The sequence below is a fragment of the Notamacropus eugenii genome, chromosome 4 (genome assembly GCF_028372415.1).
Source record: "Notamacropus eugenii isolate mMacEug1 chromosome 4, mMacEug1.pri_v2, whole genome shotgun sequence".
Lineage (NCBI taxonomy): Eukaryota > Metazoa > Chordata > Mammalia > Diprotodontia > Macropodidae > Notamacropus > Notamacropus eugenii.
In genome coordinates, this window is record NC_092875.1 from 90,783,531 (window position 1) to 90,803,219 (window position 19,689).

The following is a 19,689-nucleotide window of genomic DNA, read 5'->3' on the forward strand; positions in this document are numbered from 1 at the left end:
TCTGATCCTGGCTCCATAGCGCTATGTAACCGTTTTCTTTATGGGGAATTGATCAATTAATTAATTAAATCATAAAATGTATGCATTTAGCCTGTTGCCTTTTCTTAACAAGTTTTCAGGTCAACATGACCAATATTGACCATATTGACCATATGATCCTGAGCAAGTCCTCACGCACCTCCTTTATAAGAAGAGGGACCTGGATCTCTGAGTTCCTTCTGTGCGCATTGGCTAGCTGATCCCCCAAGTATGGAATGCTCTCCCTCATCTCCACCTCCTGGTTTCCTTGGTCTTAGCTCAGATCTTACCTTCTATAAAAAATCTTTCCCAACCCACCTTCCCCTCCCAATCTTAATGCTACTGCCTTCTCCCTGAGATTACCTCCACTTTACCTCTATTACCTCCACTTATCCTGTAATAACTCCTTTGGTTTCATGCTGGCTTCTCCGTTAGCTTGTAAGCTCCCTGAGAACAGGGACTATTTTTGCTTTTTCCACATCCCTAGCACTTAACGTAGCATCTGGCATGCAGAAAGGGCTTAATAAATGCTGCCTGACTTGACTTCCAGCTTTAAATCTCAGGATCTCATAATTTCTCAAACTATGGAGAAGGGGAGGCACCCAATAGATAAGCAGTCAAAGAATATGAATGGTTATCAAAACAACTGTAAGTTAAAGATAAGCATTTGAAAACATGCTCCAAATCAATAAAGTAGAGAAATGAGTATTTTATATCAGCATTAACATTTCCCTTCATACTCTTGCCGCTCTACTTTGGCAAAGATAACAAAAGCAGGAAGTCAGGTTAAAGAGGCTGAGGGAAGACACACTGACTAACAATTTGCTGGTGGAGCTGTGAATGGGGTCAACAATTCTAGATATCAGTTTAGAATGATGCAAGAAAAGAGACTGGAAAACTGTTCATACCTTTCTACCCTGAAATCTTACCACTGAGGAAAGACTCCAAGGAAGACAAAGACAGGAACAAAAATCAAATAAATTTCCAAATATTCATAGCAAAAATGTGTGTGGTATCATAGAGTTAGAAGCCAAATGGTGCTCATAAATTAAGGAATGGTTAAGTAAACTGGCAAGTGAATGTAATAGAGTATTACAGTGCAACAGAAATGACCAATATGAGAAATTCATAGAAATGTGGGAAGATTTGTATGAACTAACACAAAGGGAAATAAGCAGAACTCAAATAAATATAGAACCAAAGCAATGCAAATGAAAAGATCATAATTCTAAGCTCTGGAAAAACCATCACTTGTGCTGGAGAAGAGAGAATGAAACATGTTTCGTTTGGGCTGAGGGGTAGGGGATTACTAGTGCAGAATGGTGAATGTGTTTTGGGATTTGACTAAGGTCTTGGGCAAATATTTCTTTGTTACAGGAAGTGTTCAGTGTGGAAAAGGAGGTAAGGGAGATATTTCCAGAAATGAGGCATCTAGATAGAGCACCAGGCTGAGAGTCAGGAGGACCTGAAATCAAATCTGTTCTCAGACGCTTACTAATTGTATGACACTAGGCAAGTCACTTATAAAAAAACAACAAAACAAACAAAAACAAAAAAAACCAAAATCTTTGTGTGCCTTGGTTTACTCATTTGTAAATTGTAGGTGATGATAGCACCTACCTCTCAGCGTTGTTGTGAGAATAAAATGAGATACCATTTGTAAACTACTGTGCAAGCCTTAAAGTGGTATATAAGTGCTAACTATCATTATATAAGTGCTAATAATAATTACTACTAATAGAAAACAAAGGTTATCAATAAATCTTATTGAGAAAAAAAGCAACTGCCAGACTCTGAATCAGGAAACCTGAGTTTGAATTACAGCTCTTAAACTGACTCCTTATACTAATAACAATAATGATAATACTTGTGTATCATTTATGATAACTAACAATTACATAGCACTTACAATGATAATATCTAATATTTATATAGAACTGTCTATAATGATAATAATAATATCTAACATTTATATAGCACTTAACTCTTTCCCAGGTACTAAGGGCTAAATGCTTTGCAATTATTATCTCTTTTCATTCTCATAGCAATCCTAGGAGGTAAATGTTATTAACCCCATTTGACAGATGAAGAAACTGGGGCAAACAGAGATTAAGTGACTTGTCTAGGATCATACAGTTACTAAAGTATCTGACACTAGATTTGAACTTGGGTCTTCCTGGCTCTAGGCCCATAGCTCTGTCCACATCAGCTGCCTCTAGGCCCATCAGTAACCCATCTCTGATCCTTGGTTTCTTACTTTCTTTCTTTTTTTTTAAATTAAATTATTTTATTTGTTTCCAGTGTTCTACAATCACTTCCATGTATCTTAGATTCCCGCCCCCCCCGTTCCCCCTCTTTTCCCCCTCTCTCCCTGAGACAGTATATGATCTTATATAGGTTCAACACATACATTCCTATTGAATACATTTTCATCTTGGTCATCTTGTATAGAAGAATTAAAATGAATGGGAGGAACCATAAAACAAAACAAAATATAATAGAAAAGAAAATGGTCTGCTTCAATCTATGATCCAATTCCATAGTTCTTTCTCTGGATGTGGAAAGCGTTTTTGCCTCAAGAGTCCTTTGAGATTTTTTTAAGTCCTTACATTGCAATGAAGTACTAAGTCTACCAGAAAAATTCCTCACACACTGTGGTTGTTGCTGTGTACAAAGGTCTCCTGGTTCTGCTCTTTTCACTCAGCATCAGTTCATATAGGTCTTTCCAGGCCTCTCTGAAGTCTTTCTGTTCATCATTTCTTATAGCACAATAGTATTCCATTACATTCATATACCACAACTAGTTCAGTCATTCCTCAATTGATGGGCATTCCCTTGATTTCCAGTTTTTGGCCACCACAAAGAGTGCTGCTACAAATATTTTTGTACATGTGGGACCTTTTTCCATTTTTATGATCTCTGGGATATAGTCCCAGAAGTGATATTGCTAGGTCAAAGGGCATGCACATTTTTGTAGCCCTTTGGACATAGTTCCAAATTGCTCTCCAGAATGTTTGGATCAGCTCACAGCTCCACCAACAATGAATTAGTATTTCAACTCTCCCATATTTTCTCCAATATTTATCATCTTCCTGTTCTGTCATGTTAGCCAAACTGATAGGTGTGATGTGGTACCTCAGAGTTGTTTTGATTTGTATCTGTCTTATCAATAATGATTTAGAGCATTTTTTCATATGACTATAGACAGCTTTATCCTTGGTTTCTTTCTTCATTAAACAGGAATAATGTTATCTGGGTAATAGGGCCTCAGCAATTGCCCTTTGTTCTGGGATGCCTGGCATGGGGCACCATGTCCACTGGTCAGCACAGGCTCTTGTGGTGAGAAAACCCTAGCCTTCTACTTTGATGGAAGACCCTGGTAAGAGAAGCCAGATGTAGTTTTTGGGACAGAGAAAAAAACTTGGAAAGATTTAGAGTAACAGAGCTAGAGAAAGAAAAGAAGAGAAACCCAGAGAAGGAGAAAATTGATCCTTGAGAGGGGTTTGCTTGGGGAGTCTTTCCTTTGGGTGCATCTGCCTCTTTTCTCCTAGGCTCAGCTCTTGACTTCCCCTCAATCACATGGCACAGTCTTTCAGGTTTTAAAACAGGGCACTTTTTGGTGGGGAGGAAGCTGCACATTAAGGACCCTAAGTCTTGGCCAAAAGAGAATGCTAGGGGTTTCTTCTACCCTGATAAGGAGTAGTGAATATAGGACCCAGAGATGCCACCAGCCCATGCTGAGCGTCATGGCTATGCCAGGCATCCATGATTCAAGGCAAATCATTAACACCCTTCCTGGCTGTGCTGTGCTGATTAGAACATGCAAAGAGCCAGAGCTCAAGACTTGTTTATCTCCCACCATTTCCCAAACCTTCCTGGTTTGCCAACACCCAACTGAGGCACTGAGCCTGTTAACCTTCCTCTTCCCTTAGGCTCCAAGACCTGCTATCCCCATTCCCTAATTAGTATCTGCCACCTATCCAGATGGGCACCCCCAGGATCCCCTCTCTCTTTAGACAGAGATCACATTGCAGACCTCTTGGATCTAAGCCAGGGTATTTACTGTGCCTACAGCGGAAAAGAGTCTATGTAAATTCTGATAGTAGACACCAGGGGAAGGTCATTAGAACTATACAAAATAATCTATCCAATGAAGACTGGGTGGGTCTGGAATATCTAATCTGTTTTATCAGGGTCAACTTTTCCCAGTCTATACTGATCCCTATACTTTCCCCAAGTCAATATATTGTTTTGATACCGCAGCTACTGTCTTATGGCCCCCATCAGAGTAGTGCCATTTGCCCCATAATGTCCTTGCCCTTTCCATCCTGGATTCCATCTTGGAGACAAGTCTAACTTGTCTATCCCCTGTTCAAGACCCTTCAGTCCCACTGCCTTTAGGACAAAACGCGGATTCATGACTCCAAGTTTATTATATATTATTTCCATTCGGGCATTCCAGTGAAGCCAAGCTTTTCTGTGGGCTTGAAATATAAAGATCCTCCCAGTACATTTATAGGCCTAAGTGACTGCATATGTTGCTCCTTCTCCTTGAACAGGGGCTGCGTTCCTAGGACTGAAAGATCAGATTATACATGGTCAATTCCTCTTCCTTGAAGGATTGGCCACCATTCTAAGAATATATGGAATCAATTCTGTGTCCTTTTGAACTCAGACATTTTGCCTTATTAATCACTGATGTCTTGCTCCTTTGAACTCTGGCCCAGTCCACAGCCCCAACATGTTCTGGGCTAAGTCAGGAGAATCTTGGCACCAAGCCAAAGGTCACTAGGCTCTGGTGCTGAGCCCATCAGGTGCTAAATCATGCCATGCTAATTCCTTCTTTGTTTGAAACTGGATATAATCTGGAAAAATCGCTATATTCTTTGGGGTTCCACCAGGGATATTCCCAGATGGGACTCTGGGGACTGATACCAAGAGATCAGATGTTAGTGTTTCCTTGGTTTGGTGGAATTGATTGTGTGACACAGGAGACATTGGCATAGGACTGCTCAGCATGCCATGCCCTCATCAGAGAAGATGCTGTGCTCTGTGAACCTAGAAGAACTGAAAAAAACTCAAAAGAAACGCAGGATGCGCAAATTTAGAGTATCCACCCCACATGTTCACTCGGACTATTTGTGCTGATCTGTGGTAGAGCATTCTGAGCTCATATTGGTCTGATCAGCCACAGTCAGACACACTGAAACTTGACTTTATCATAGTGATATCATTTTGGTCCTCTTCAAGAATGGACAACAAAGTAATATTTCTATTACTTTGTTAAGCTTTATCTCTTTCTATATTTCTTTAGTATGGCCTTATATTGTCCTTATGTACAGCATAAATGTTATGCTGATTCCAACTGGTGTGAAGAATGGTCATTATACTGTGCAATGTGATCCTTGAAAAATATTTAAAGCAGCTACACATATCTCCTTAACGATACAGGGCTTTTCCATGAGTTCATCACTCCATTTCCCCTCCTCCATGCCATTCCTCCCCTCATTCTCTCATTTTTTTGTGTCTAAGCTCATTCACCATCTCCTATGGAAATCCTTCTGTTTTCCTAATGGGTAGTGTTCTCTTCCCCACCCCACTGCCATATATATCTGTTAACAAGATGTATCCTTCCAGAAGAAAGTAAGCTTTGTGTAGGCTTTTGAACCCTCTATTCCCAGTACCTAATAAGGTGCCTTGACCATAATAGACACTTAATAGATGCTTGTTGGATTGGATTAGGATTCCCACAACCCATTACTTTGGAAGAGGTTTATTCATTAGATAATAATCTTCAGCTCTTCGACCATTAAGAAGTCAGTTCTGGCTGATGGCAGATTCTTGGTATCCCACTTACATTTCTATATAAATAAGTGATTGCACATCTAACTAGCCATCTCGCTTTTCCCTGCCCAAAGTAGAAAGAGGACAGAAAGAGGAAAAAAGTCACAGGGAGATACAGGGAAATTTGAAGACCCAGTACAATGCCTATATTCTATAGCGGAGGAAACTAAGACATCAAAAGGGAGAGTGACTTGCCTGATGTCACACAAGAGCAGAGTAGGATTTGAATCCAGTTCCTCTGATTGTAAATCTGGTCTTACCATTACACTACACTGCCCACGTTAAAAAACAAACCAAAAACATTTTTCCAGTCTCCTTGCTACCCAGAAAACTTACTAATTTGACCTAAATCTATTCTGTCTATCCTTCCAAACTGCCACCTGCAAAATTGACTAGAAAATCTAATTTACATAGTGATAAAAAGAACTGAGAACTGATAAACTGATGATATAGGTTCCCTTTTGGTCTGAACCTCAGTTTATGGAAAAGTCTCTCTACCCAGAGAGCAGGTTGTAAGTAGGTAAGGGTGGGAAGGGATTGTGAAGACTAGCCAAAAAAAAAAAAAAAAAGACTGTTCGGGAAAGAAAGCACCAAGCTTTAGGACAGAAGAGGAATATGTGAAGTCCAAGAGTTGGGCATCTTGTTATAAACACTCAGGTCACTGTATCCCATGATATGGAGGACAGGCATCAATTACAATCTGTGGGTTTGATGGAAAAAGCATCGGGTGTAGATTCAAAGGACCCGAGTTAAAATTCTAACTCTACAACAAAGCAGTAGTGTTACCAAGAACGTCAATTTCCTTCATTAACAATAAGGGGTTTGCTTTGGACCTGACATCTCTGCTAGACATATATTCAAAAGAAGTCAAAGGCAAAGGACTGATATGCACAAAACAGTTCTTTTGGCATTTTTTGTTGTAAGTAAAGCATTGGAAGCAAAGGAGGTGGCTTATCAACTGGGGAAAGGTTGAATAAATTGTGATATACTAATGCAATGGAATATTATTGTGACAAGAAATGACAAACAAGAATTCAGAGAAATTGGGAAGTTTTATATGAACTGAAACAGAAGAAAACTGACAGAACCAGAGGGACATTTCCCAAAGAGACTGTAATAATTAAAACAAAAACAACTTTCAAAACTTTAGATCACTGGTAAATGTGATAACTAATCATGACTTTAAAAAAATGCATGAAGCTTGCTTCCTGCTGTAGAGAGGTCCTACAATCACAGATTTAGAACTAGGTGAGTCTTATAAGTCATGTAGTCATATTATAGATAAGGAAACCTGTACCCAAAATGTTTAACTGATTTGACAAAGGTCAGGCAGGTAGTAAGTGGAAGAGGTACAGAGTGAAAAATATTTATTTTCAGACATGGTAAATGCATTGATGAGTTTTGCTTGACTAGACCTGTTTGTTACCAGAGATAATATCTATTCAGGGGTGGGAGGTAAATTACTAAACGGTGATAAAAATGGGGGAAGAAAGCATCCATGGTCCCACAAGTCCCTAAATTGGACACCTTCTTTGACCCAGTGATACTACTACTAACCCCGTACCTCAAAGAGATCAAAGAAGGAGGGAAAAGACTTATGCATAAAAATTATAGAAGCTCTTTTTTTTCCTTTCAGCAAAAAGCTGGAAACAAAGGGGACATCCATCGAGTTGGAAATGGCTGAACAAATAATGGTCGAAGGAATATTATTTCATCATAAGAAATAATAGAAGCAATGGTTTCAGAGAAACTTGGGAAGATGTACAGAAACTGATACGGAGTGAAGTAAGCAGGATCAGAACCATTTTTACAATATCATTATAAAAACAAACAAGCAACTTTGAAAGATTTAAGAGTTCTGATGGATGCAGCGATCAACCTTGTTATCAGAAGCTCAACGACAAAGCAAGCACATTGTCCCACCTTCTAAGAGAGGTAAAAGACTTGGTGCAGAATGAGACGTGTTTTTGAACATGGCAAATCTGTCCATTTGTTTTGCTTATTTTCTGCAAGAATTTTTTTCTTCTTTTTTATTTGAAGGGAGAGAAAAGAGGAACTAGCAATTATGTTGTCCAAAAAAAGGATGAAAGAAAGAAAAGGTCACTGCAGTGTTTTTTTTAAGTATAAAAGAGAGCAGAAGGTTCAAAGGAAGACAGAGAGGCAGGACAGCTTTGAAAGTGACATGATGGATTTGTTATACACTAAAAAAAAGCAAGCTATACACAGTGGAGATTCATCCACAGTTTCACCTAGAATACTCTTTTTCTAATAATTTTTTGTATATGGAAATGCCCTTTTGAGGGTTCATCAAATTCAGAAAAAATATTTTTAAAGGAGCATCAATAAAATATTTAAAACACACAAAAGAAAACCAAAATGTTCAGAAGGTCACAAAGAGTGCAATTTTATTGCTGTCTTGCTAAATTTCATATATACTTATAAACAATTACATGCCATATACAATGCTCTTTGTTCTTTGACTATCAAAATGTTTGTTGATGCTTAAATTCATAATTTAAAAAGAAAAATAATAAATGAGGTTGGAATAAATGATTGCTAAGGTCCCTTCTACAGCAACAACAGCAGCTACAATAATGATAAAGCCTGGGAAATTTTAAAAAGAAGAGCTTAGGAAACAGAATTCTCCTAGGTAGCTTAAAGGACCTTGTGAATTTGTAAGTTGTCTTTCCTCTTGTGAATACCTGGAGAGAAACACTCTTGAGGTCCACAGTTATAGAAACAAGGGAAAAGGAAGATGAAAAAGCAGCGTTTTAGATTGGGGCATCCAGTTATGAATGGTGGCTCAGAAAGGGGAGACAGATAGGCAGGGATTGGAGAGATGAGTCATGCAGGTTCAAGAAACCTCAACAAGCCCAAAAGTCTTGGGCCTCAAAGATCTTGGAAATCTTAGACACTAGTGAAAAGTGAAGGCTGGGAAGGGGTGGTGGGGGGGAAGAAGGAAAAGGTCCCCTGAATTAACTCCTAGAAGAGGTTGGCAGGCTGGTTGCAGATCACTGAGGCAAGAGAACACTTCACAACCTTTGAGTCTTTTAAGGATTTAAAAACAATAATAGATTCTCAAAATATTAACTACTGGCTGACTCATCTCTCATTGATGTCATAGCCAAAGGCCCAAGGAAGAAGTCAGTTTCTATTCATAAAGCTCTATGCTCCGGGAAATCAAAAGCAAACTTTCCCCAGGGTACAAATAGAATTAGGATCTCAAAGTTGGAAGAGGGTTCCAAGCGTGCCTGATCCAACCTTGCTTGGAGGACAGAATTTCTCTTGGAAATACCTCACAGGTGATCATTCTGCCTAAGTGAGAGTGCCTTGCTACATCCTGAGGCAGTTAGATTGAGCAATTAATAAGCTTGACTTCCTGCGTCTGTCCCGTTGAGTGTGCCCCAGCTCTTCTTTGCTGGATCTGCCCTCTGGGACCGAGTAGAATACTCCAACCCTTTGTTCCCAGAACACTCTTTTTAAAAATATTTGAGGGTTACAAATGGCCCTGGCCTTCTTTCCTCCTGGCTAAATTCCTTCAATGTATACAATCTTGGGCTCTGCCTGAAATGGGTAAGCACAATCAACCAACACACAAAAGTCTGGGACCCAGGAAGCCTCAAGAAAATCAGATTTGGAAGAGACCTCATCTCACTGAACCCTTTGGCCAGTTAGTGACAGCTATATGTGAACATAGGGTTCCCTGCCTCCCAATTTAGGGTTCTTTCATCATAAGGAGTTGTGGGAAATTGAACAACAAAGCTGAAACAAAACCATTACCTAGGTGGGAGGAACGGTGGTTTGGGCCAGGGTACTAGGCTTTCTGGGCAACTAAGTGGATAGAGCGCCAGGCTTGCACTCAGGAAGATGAGTCTTCCTGACTTCCAGTCTGGCCTCAGACACTTACTAGCTGTTTAACCATTTAACCCTGTTTGCCTCAGTTTCCTCATCTGCACAACAAGCTGGAGAAGGAAATGGCAAAACATTCCAGTATCTTTGCCAAGAAAACCCCAGATGGGGTCACAATGAGTCAGACTTGACTAAACAACACTAAGTGAGCTTTAGAGGGTGCTGACAGATTGTGTGGGTAGAAACAATTGATGGGTAAGTGACATATGAATGTGCGAGGGACATATTTACTCTCCCTGAAGGTCTTCTGGCCCACTGTACTCACAAGACAATCCCCAAGGCCACTATTTCTCATCATCCTGGACTCACTGAGTCCCTTTGCTGGTGCCTCGTGCGGCCTAGCTGCGTCTTACTTCTGTCTGTTGAAGTTCTGGAGTACTGAAGCCCCATGCTAAAACCAAGGTCAGCTACCTACCTGCCAATCTCAAAGCATGCACAGAGATGCCTATGACATGTAACTTAGTCAGATTCACAGACACATCTGTACCACAATGAAGATGAGCAGGTACATACCAAGGTGGGCTGCCAACGCTTTCTAGCATTGTCAGAAGCTAGGAGTGCCTGGCACAGAGGCCAGGATAGCTGATCCCAGTTCAGACTGATGGGAGGCAGGGAAGGTGTCCAGGCTCAAGTGAAACTTTTGCCAGAGCTCCAGATCAGTAACATCTTAAGAGCTTGCTTTAAAAGCCACAATGAGCCCAAAAGGGGGTTGTTTTTGTTTTCAAAACACTAACCATGTCTACTCTCATTTAAAATACATTTTAAGGTTTATAGTGTGTGGGGTGCGCCTGATGGTCCCTTTTAGATTAAAATATGAGCCTATGATCCCAATTTGACAGATGAGATAACTGAGGATCAAAGAAAGGAAGTAAATCCCTCCCCTGGCCCCAAGTCCAAAACCAAATAGCATGGTAAGGGATCAAACTTAGGCCCTCTGCTTTCCAAATTTCAACAGAATGCGGAACCATGTGATGTTATGATACATCAAAGCCTTTCCCTCACCATTTCCACTTTATGGATAAAGAAACAGTGGCTTCCTAGGGTCAAACAGCTCATCAGTTGCAAAGTTGGGACTTGAATTCAGGTGACCCAGACACTGAGAGGTTTGATGGGGGGTGGGGGGGATTGGGAAGCCAGGGGGTGCAGCAACTCAGAGATTATCCAGCAACTTCTTTGTGTATGCACAGGCAGAAAGCCTAGCTGCAGTGACCAGGATTCAGCAGTGATGTGCCTCAACCAGTATGATGTGTTTTGTATGGTGTCAGCAAATGATACTGGGGTGTTGCAGCTTACCCATTCCTGTTTCATACACTCTTCAAACACACCCTACTCCCTCATGCCTGCATGCCATTGATCAGGTCAGGCCTAGGATGACCTCCTTTAGACCCACATTCCTTGATTTTAGTCTAGATCTGTGATTTCATGTTTGGGAACTACCACCAGCAATTTCCTCCATGATATATGTTGGCAACTCATCTGTAACCTTATGAGGTAACCTTGGCCTGTGACTTGACCCTGGTCATCTAGGTAGTACCCATCAGAGGCAGAATTTGAACTCAGCTCTTACAGGTGCTGAGGGTGGCTCTTATTCATTGTACTGCACTGCCTCTCACTGCATTCTAAGGACTCTCTCAAGCAGCACCTCCTCCAGGAAGCCTTCTGGGATATCTATTTCATTATGACTTTCCCTCTTAGATCTCACACACTTTGTCCCTCTGATGCATTTATGGTATATGATGCATCAGAATTACTTGTGTGGGTGTCATCTTCCCACACTGGGGTCCCCAAGAGGCCAAGAACAACCTCTTCAAATTCTGCATCTCCCAGCCCCAAGCCCAGCACAGTGTAGCGTGGCTCATAGCATACTAGCAGGTCTTTAGCAGAGGGTTCAAATGAACTGGAAAAACTTGCCCCAATGTACCCCGCATTCAGCTAATTCAAAACCAATGTGCCTAAGGATGGATTCCCAAGTGATGCATTTGCCTCGAGGTAATATCTAATAAGGATTTGCCAGATTTCTGGCGAAACAGGAAGGTGTCAGCCCCTGGGAAACATTTTTGCTTCCCTAAGGCAACAGCCTTTCTGCACTGACCCCCTCAGCTGCTTTCTCCCTGTGCACACACCTGTGGAAGGTGCTGGATATTCTCTGAATTGCCCCACCTCCTCCCCATGTGACCCTCAGAAGTCAATTCAGGGCTCTGAATTTGTTCTTTCAGTTGTAAAGCAGAAACATTTATAATACCTTTGTCACAGCATGGCTTTTGAGGAAAGGGTTTTGCAAACCTTCAAGAACTACTGAAATGTGAGAGAAGAGGAGATGGAAAAAGTCTCCCTCTCCTTGGGAGGACCAGGACTTGAAATGCATGAATGTGTTTCTAAGGGTCAGAAACAAGGAGACTCCCAAGAATGAAGAGACCATCAGCTCCTAAGGATAGTTTGTTTTAAAATCTTTTAATATCTCTCTTAAATAAAACACAAAGATTACAGCTTTTCTGACAAAGGGGATGAGAATGACTGGGGTAACAGAGGAGAAAGAGAGTGAGACTTGTGGTCCCTAGGGCACTTGTTGGGGCAGCCACAAGGCAAGCAGAGGTTGCAATGGTGGAGGGTAGATTTGGGCCCTCAAGTTAGAAAAGACTGGGCTTCAACCTGGCCCTGCTGACTCCCTGGCCTCAGGGGCTCCATTAGCCTGGGCCTGCCCTCTCTGTTTTGTCTGACCACATGCCAACATCAGCTCCTCAGGAGGAAGAAGGGGTATATGTGGAAAGAAATGTACAGGCCTTGCCACAGATCTAGTATGGTAGATTAAATACAGTCTCATCTGTAAAGTGCTTACTGGAGGGGAACCTGTGTAGGAGAGAGGCGTGGTCACTACATTCAGGTGTCTGAGGGACAGGCAGGGGGAGGTGGCTGGCCACCAATCTCTCTTCTTCCCCTGCTCCTCACAAAGAGGCCCACACAGCAGTTCTGGATCCCCCACTCAGGGTGGAGAGAACAAAAAGACTCTTGTCTTGGAAAAGCCAGCTTCGTTGGAGTCAAAGGTGGAAAGGGGCCTTAGGCGTATTCCAGATGGCCCCTCTTAGCAGGAGATGGGACAAAGGGGCACTAATTGCTTGCTCTATTACTCACTCCCTGCATAACCTTTATAGGAGTCATTTACCTTCTCTGGGCCTCAGTTTCCCCCTCTGTTAGGCTGGTTGGACTAGACTATCTCTAAGGTCCATTCCAGTTCCAAATTCTCTGAATCCTATGAAAAAGAGGCCCAGAAAGAGGAAGGGACTTTCCCAGGTCATATAGTGAGATCATGAAAGAGCTGAGATTTGAACCCAAGGCTCTTTCCACCACCCCAAGTCGGTCAGTAAGGGGGTTTTCCAGGTAGGTTGTTCACTTAAAGAATAAAGCCCCATGAGAGTCATAAATAGCAAAATCAAGGAAACAAGGCATAGACAGAGTAACAGAAAGAGCCCGGGACTGGGAATTGAGAGGCGCAGGGGCCAGTGGCTCTGCTAGTGACTTGCTGTCAAACTGGCCAAGTTGCTTCCATATGTTAGACCGTAGTTTCTATTTCTATAAAATGGGAATGACAGCCCTGCCTGACCTTTCCTTTCCCCTCAATTTACCCAAATCTGGCCCTGCCCAGGTAGGGGGTCAGATAGAAGCCTCCCTGCCCACCCCCCATCCCTTCCCTGAGAATCCCCAGCCCCAGTGGACAAGTGCAAACGTGTAGAAAATAAATTAATAAGTGACAGGGACCCTGGTGTTCCTTCCTCAAGAAGAGGGATAGGGCCGGCCTGTTACTGATCCTTGGTGCTGCTGAGGCCAGATTCTGCTCGGAGTTTCTGGCTGCTGGCTTCGTTGTAGTTAATCCAGTGCTGAAGATCCTCAGGCAGCTCAGGAGACTCCACCTGTGAGGGAGGAGAAGTGGAAAGGTGAGGATCAAAATGGGTCTTGGCAGTGGCTGCCCACCCCCAGTCCTGGCTTCTGACCCATGAAGGCCCCTCAACTTCTAGCTCTGCCTCTACAAATCTCTTGCTGACTACCTCTTGGCTGAATACGTTGGCCTATGGTTCATCTCAGGGTAGGGTTCAGGGTTCTGATCCAAACTTGTGAGTAAGAATGATTACCCAGGCCCAAAAGAACTGAATCTGACACCTGCCTTGGAATCCAACCTGCTTTGGAATCCACGAATGACTACTTAATGCCTATCATTGAGTACATAAGATCTATATTACCCTAACATTGGACAAATGACTTCTTTTGGCGCCTCCTCTCTAAAATGGGGGGGTGGGGATCAGCCTAGATTAGGGGTTAATGTATAGATTTCAGGCAGTCCATGAATTTTAAAAAATGTGTTAAGTATTTCAATATAAATGGTCTCCTTTATAACCTTACATATTTTATGCATTTTAAAGCATTAATCTGAGAAGTCCATAGCCTTCACCAAATTGCCAAAAGGATCCAGTACACCAAATAAAGGTTAAAAAACCCTGGGTCTAGATCAGGGGTAGGGAACCTATGGACTCAAGGCCACACATGGCCCTCCAGGTCCTCAAGTGCAGATCCAGTAGATTCTGTCAAAGGGCTACACTTGAGAACCTAGAGGGTCACGTACGGCCTCAAGGCCACAGGTACCCCACCCCAGTCTAGACAATCTCAAAAAAGTTCCTTCCAGTTCTACAACCAATAAGCCAACAGAAATAAGGGCACTTCCCTGTCTCCAATATACACCAAGCTCATTTCTGCCTCTACACAGTTAGGACTGTTCTCTGCCTTGACCTGGAATAATCTCCCCAAATTCCACCCACTCTCTTCCAGTTCCACATCTTCAGCAATTTACTCTCTGGTCTCCCCTGTCCACAGCCTTCCCTCTGCTCCAGATCAAAAGTCATTTAGATGCATTCAATTTATCAAACTATACAGTGACTGGCATGCTACAGATGGAAAACCTGGCCTGGTCCAGTTGAGGTCATCAGACCCTAGAGGTCTGCTCATTGAACAGGTCCTTCCTTCCATAAATGAGAAGTCTGAGGCTCAAAGCAGTTAAGTCACACAATTGACTTAAACGAGTAAGCAAGAAAGCCACCATTCAGGTGCAAGTCTTTTGACTTCTGAATCCAATGCTCTGGAGGCTGACCTGCATATATTTTAAGAAATGATCAGTTACTGTCTCTCCCTGTCAAGTTAAGGCCCACGTCCTTCTCTCTGGAGCCCAGGGAGATCCAACAGAGAAGGAATTGTAGTGTCACAGGATTCAGAATGGGAAGGGTCCTTAGGCACCATCTCTGCCTGCCTCAGTTTCCTCATCTGTAAAATGGGGATAAAAATAGCACAAACCTCCCAAGGTGGTTGTGTAGATCAAATGAGATAATATTGGTTAAATGTTTTGCAAACCTTAAAGCATGAGATAATAGAATGCTTTTTATTATTATCTCATTTGACTTGGGGCATTATAGAGGAACTTTATGCCCACTTCTGGGTTAGACTAGATAACTTCTAATGTTCTTCCTAATTCTGGGATTCTGGAAACTCCTTGAGTTTGGACTTGGTCCTCCTCCCCACTCTCAGACCCTGTAGGTTAAGGTCAGAACTGCTCAGAACTACCTATCTAACTCAAATGTCCTGAAATACTGTCACTGCTTAAATATCATGCAAGAATCTGGTCTTAAATCAGGAGATTTATGCTTTACTACTTGCTATCTGGACCTCATTAAACCATTTCCCTCCCTGCTGGAGGGCTGTTTTCTCATCCATAAATTGTTCCCAATCACAAATACATCTACCTTGCAGAAGCAACTGAAATAATAGGAAGTAATGTAGGCTTTTCTGATGAATTATGAGGAGATGACGTGAAAGGATCCCTAGGGGTTTCTTCCAGCTTTCACATTCTGCGATTACATAATTCAATTGACAGTCTGCCTGGCAGTATCTCTGCCCTAGGTCACACAGTGAGTCCTTATCAGGGCCAGGATTAGTGGCAAGAGGCTTGGAGCTCAGGGGAGTCAGGACACCTTGCTTCTAGTGTTGCATTGTGACCTTGGTCAAGTCTATCTTGGAGTCTCTGGTTTTACTTTTTAAAGTAACTCCCAGGTCTCACATTCCATGTTCTAAGGTCCCTCCTAGCTATGACTTTCTATATTATCTAAAAAGTTAATAATTATGTTGCCCTTCAAGGTTTGAGAAACACTTTACATGTCATCTCATGTCACCCTAACAACCATGCAGAGAATTAGATAACTGTAACTATATATGTAAAATATATCATGTAAATATATATAAAGAATTACAAATATCATATATTATAATTACATACAATTCAATATAGAGATGGGGCACAGAAGGGTTTGGCAACTTGTCAATTGTCACAGAAGACAAGAAATGTCAGAAGTGGGATTATAATTAATAATAACTAGCATCTGAATCCAAGTCTCCTTTGACCCCAAGTCTATGGCATCTGCCACCACAAAATCTTACCATAAAGCTTTCCCTAATCCCTGCAGGAGTTAGGGCTCCCTCCCTTCTCAAATGAACTTCTACTCTTTTATCTGAGCATCTTTGACCTTTTACCTGCTTTATTTCCCACTGATGTGCACAAGGCCTTAAAGGTAGGTAATTAATTACAAGCATTCTGTATTCTAAGGTCATGCTGGAATTCTATGTTCCAAAGTCTAGACTTTATTCCATTACACTTAACTGACATGGGCGTGGATGTAGTAGAGAAAGATTATACAGGACAAGTAAAGAAGCTGATAGAATTAATAGAAAACTCTACGGCCAAATATCCTTCTCTGCTCTGGTATTCTACCTTCCAAGGGCCTTTAAAATTTGACATTCTACATTCCAAAAGCCCTCTCTGCTTCCAGAACATCAAGTTCTATGTTCCAAGGTCCCTTCCAGCTCTGACTTTCTACATTCCAAGTTCCTGGCCAGCTCTGACATTTTATATTCCAAAGTTTCTCACAACTCCACCCTGCCCCAGCTCTGACATTCTGTGTTCTAAGTTCCTACCCAATTCTGACACTGTGTTCTAAGGCCCTTCCAGCTCTGACACTGAGTGTTCTAAGGTCCCTCCTAGTTCTGACTTTCCATATTCTAAGTTCCTATCCCCCTCTGACACTGAGTGTTCTAAGGTCTCTCCTAGTTCTGACTTTCTATATTCTAAGTTCCTATCCACCTCTGACATTTTATATTCCAAAGTTCTCACCCCCTTCTCTAGCTCTGACATTCCGTGTTCTAAGTTCCTACCCAGCTCTGATACCGTGTTCTAAGACCCCCACCCCCCAGCCCTGACCTCCTATGTTTTATACTCTGGAGGAGCTTCCAGCCCCAACATTTTAGGATCATATGGGGCGTGTAAATAAGGATGAAAATTAGAGGATGGTGGTGATGGGAAGACCTGGAGGGATAATTAGGTAGGCACAGAGAGCAGGGGAGGCAGAGGGAGCTGCAGACACTGAATCAGTAGGTGAGGGCGGAGGAGAGAGACGACATCAGTCGGGGTCCAACAGAACCGAAGGGCCCAAACCGAGGCTATTAGAGGGCAGGGGTACCGGAGGAACGTGAATCGGGAGGTTGGAGGGGAGGGATGAAGGAGGATGCCTGGGGGGGGGGGCGGGGCTGCGGGGGGGGGGATCGGGAAGTGCCTGGGGAGGTGCCGCGGGGGGCGGGGGTCCGGGGCAGGTGCCGCGGGGGGCGGGGGTCCGGGGGAGGAGCCGCGGGGGGCGGGGGTCCGGGGGAGGAGCCGCGGGGGTCCGGGGGAGGAGCCGCGGGGGGCGGGGGTCCGGGGCAGGTGCCGCGGGGGGCGGGGGTCCGGGGGAGGAGCCGCGGGGGGCGGGGGTCCGGGGGAGGAGCCGCGGGGGCGGGGGTCCGGGGGAGGAGCCGCGGGGGCGGGGGTCCGGGGCAGGTGCCGCGGGGGGCGGGGGTCCGGGGGAGGAGCCGCGGGGGGCGGGGGTCCGGGGCAGGTGCCGCGGGGGGCGGGGGTCCGGGGCAGGTGCCGCGGGGGGCGGGGGTCCGGGGGAGGAGCCGCGGGGGGCGGGGGTCCGGGGGAGGTGTCGGTGCATGCAGGGATGTCCTCTGCGGGGGCTCGCTCACCCGCCTCTTGCACAGGTACTGCACCACCTGGTCGGGCGTGGTGCCCAGCACGTGCTGGCGGAAGAGCAGCAGCGCGCACACGAAGCCGTCGCGGCCGCTGACGAAGCGCGACTCCAGGTAGAAGGCGCGGCCGTCCCAGCCCAGCAGGCGGGTGCGCACCTCGAAGGGCTCCAGCAGGCGCAGCGAGCGGCGGTAGCGCGCGCACGAGGCGGCCAGCACCGCGTGCGCGCCGAGCGCGCGCAGGGCCCCGAGCACCCCGCAGCGCGCCAGGTGCGCGGCGCGCGCCACGTCGGCCTCGCGCAGGTAGCGCGCGTTATTCATGTGCAGCAGCAGGTCCAGGTCGGAGGGCAGCACGCGGCCCGCGTAGCTCTGCTCCGCCAGCAGGTCGCGCACGGGCGGCTGCAGCAGCTGGGCGCGCAGCACCGCCAGCGGCACGCGCACCAGGTACCAGCCGTCCAGCAGGGAGAAGTAGGCGGCCAGCAGCCCCAGCGCCACCAGCAGCCACAGCATCCCGGCGGCGGCGGGCGGGGACGGACGGACGGCGAGAGAGCGAGCGCGCGCCGGCTGCCAGGGCCCCCCCGCGGCCTGGGGACCGGGAGACAGACCGGGAGACCGACGGAGACGCTGAGCGAATGCGGCGCATGGGAGAAACCACTCGCGGAAGCCGGGCGAGGGGGGAAAACTCTGGGCTGGGCGGCCCCCGCAACGTGGCTCCGCCCTTCCTCTCGCTATCCCCCCCGCCCCTCCCAGTCTTGGTTCGTTCCGCCTCCGGGTCCAGCGGGGCCGGCTTTCGCTTTTCCCCCTTGGAGCTCTGGGGTCACTGGCCCCGAGTCGCATCCCCGCCGGGCTCCCACCCAACGCCGCGAGGGCTGTGGCGCCACCTGTCGGCCGAGTCCCAGAACTTCTGTCCCCCGCCCCAGGCTGATGATTCTCGGGGAATATTCCAAGCCTCTCTTGGATGCGCCAGGCAGAAGCTGCCACTGATGGCTGAGGCCCTGGTCCAGCATGCCCGGCGCGCGACCTCGCCACGCCTCCCCCCCCCCTCCCAGGACAATGCAGCAGTCCAGAAGCTAGGCCCCTCCCCAGAATCGATCGTGCATCTCAGGGCGGGGGCACACCACCCCGGAGGGACGAGGGGAAAGAGGGTAACCAGGGGATGCGCTAGAGGCATTCCATTCAGTCGGAGAATTCGTAGACTTCCTAGGCAGCAAGGGGAACGCCTTGGAGCTTGGAGTCAGGAAGACCTGAATTCGAATCCTGCCCCAGATGCCCTGAGCGTGTGACCCTGGGCCCATCCCAGCCTGCAAACAGGAGTGGAGGGATACAGTAACAGCCTCCGGCCGGACTGCTCTAAGGCGGACTGTGCGCATCTTTACTGAAAGGAGACTTGAGTTAGCGCCGACCCTGGGCCTAGGACTGGGGGCTCCCGGGGCAATGACTGTCCAGTCGGTCTCCTAATAAAGCCCGCCACCTCTGGACCTTGCGCGGTCTTCTCCCTGAAGGGGTGGGCTGGAGCGGGGAGGTCCTTCCCCTGCTCCCGCAGACACCTCCCGGTGGTCCAGGGTAGATTTCAGGACGTCCTTCCTCTAGGATGCGGGAATACTGCATGGTTATTGTTAATTACCCTTTCCTCGAAATGTAGCCTTTCCTTCAAGCAGGAACGAGGCTGCCAAAGGGGTCCGCAGCGTAACAAAGTTTCAGAAATCCAGCACTGGAGAATTTGTAACAGCCCACCGTGCAGCCCTCAGTCCAATAACCCTCCTTGGTTTCAAGGTGTCAAGGAAGGTCAGAAAGCTCTGGGTTCAGGGACGGCCACAGAGGCTTTCTGTC

At 45.6% G+C, this 19,689-nt stretch overlaps 1 protein-coding gene across 1 annotated transcript; it reads right to left on the reverse strand.

Annotated features, from left to right (window-relative positions):
• Positions 1-12,203: 12,203 nt before the first annotated feature.
• On the reverse strand, positions 12,204-18,800 carry THEM6 (thioesterase superfamily member 6). Its single transcript, XM_072602872.1, is given in 4 exon segments — positions 12,204-13,676; positions 17,860-18,472; positions 18,474-18,600; positions 18,603-18,800. Coding segments are annotated over 4 exon segments (945 nt in total). The 5' UTR covers positions 18,697-18,800; the 3' UTR covers positions 12,204-13,565.
• Between the last annotated feature and the right edge of the window lie 889 nt (positions 18,801-19,689).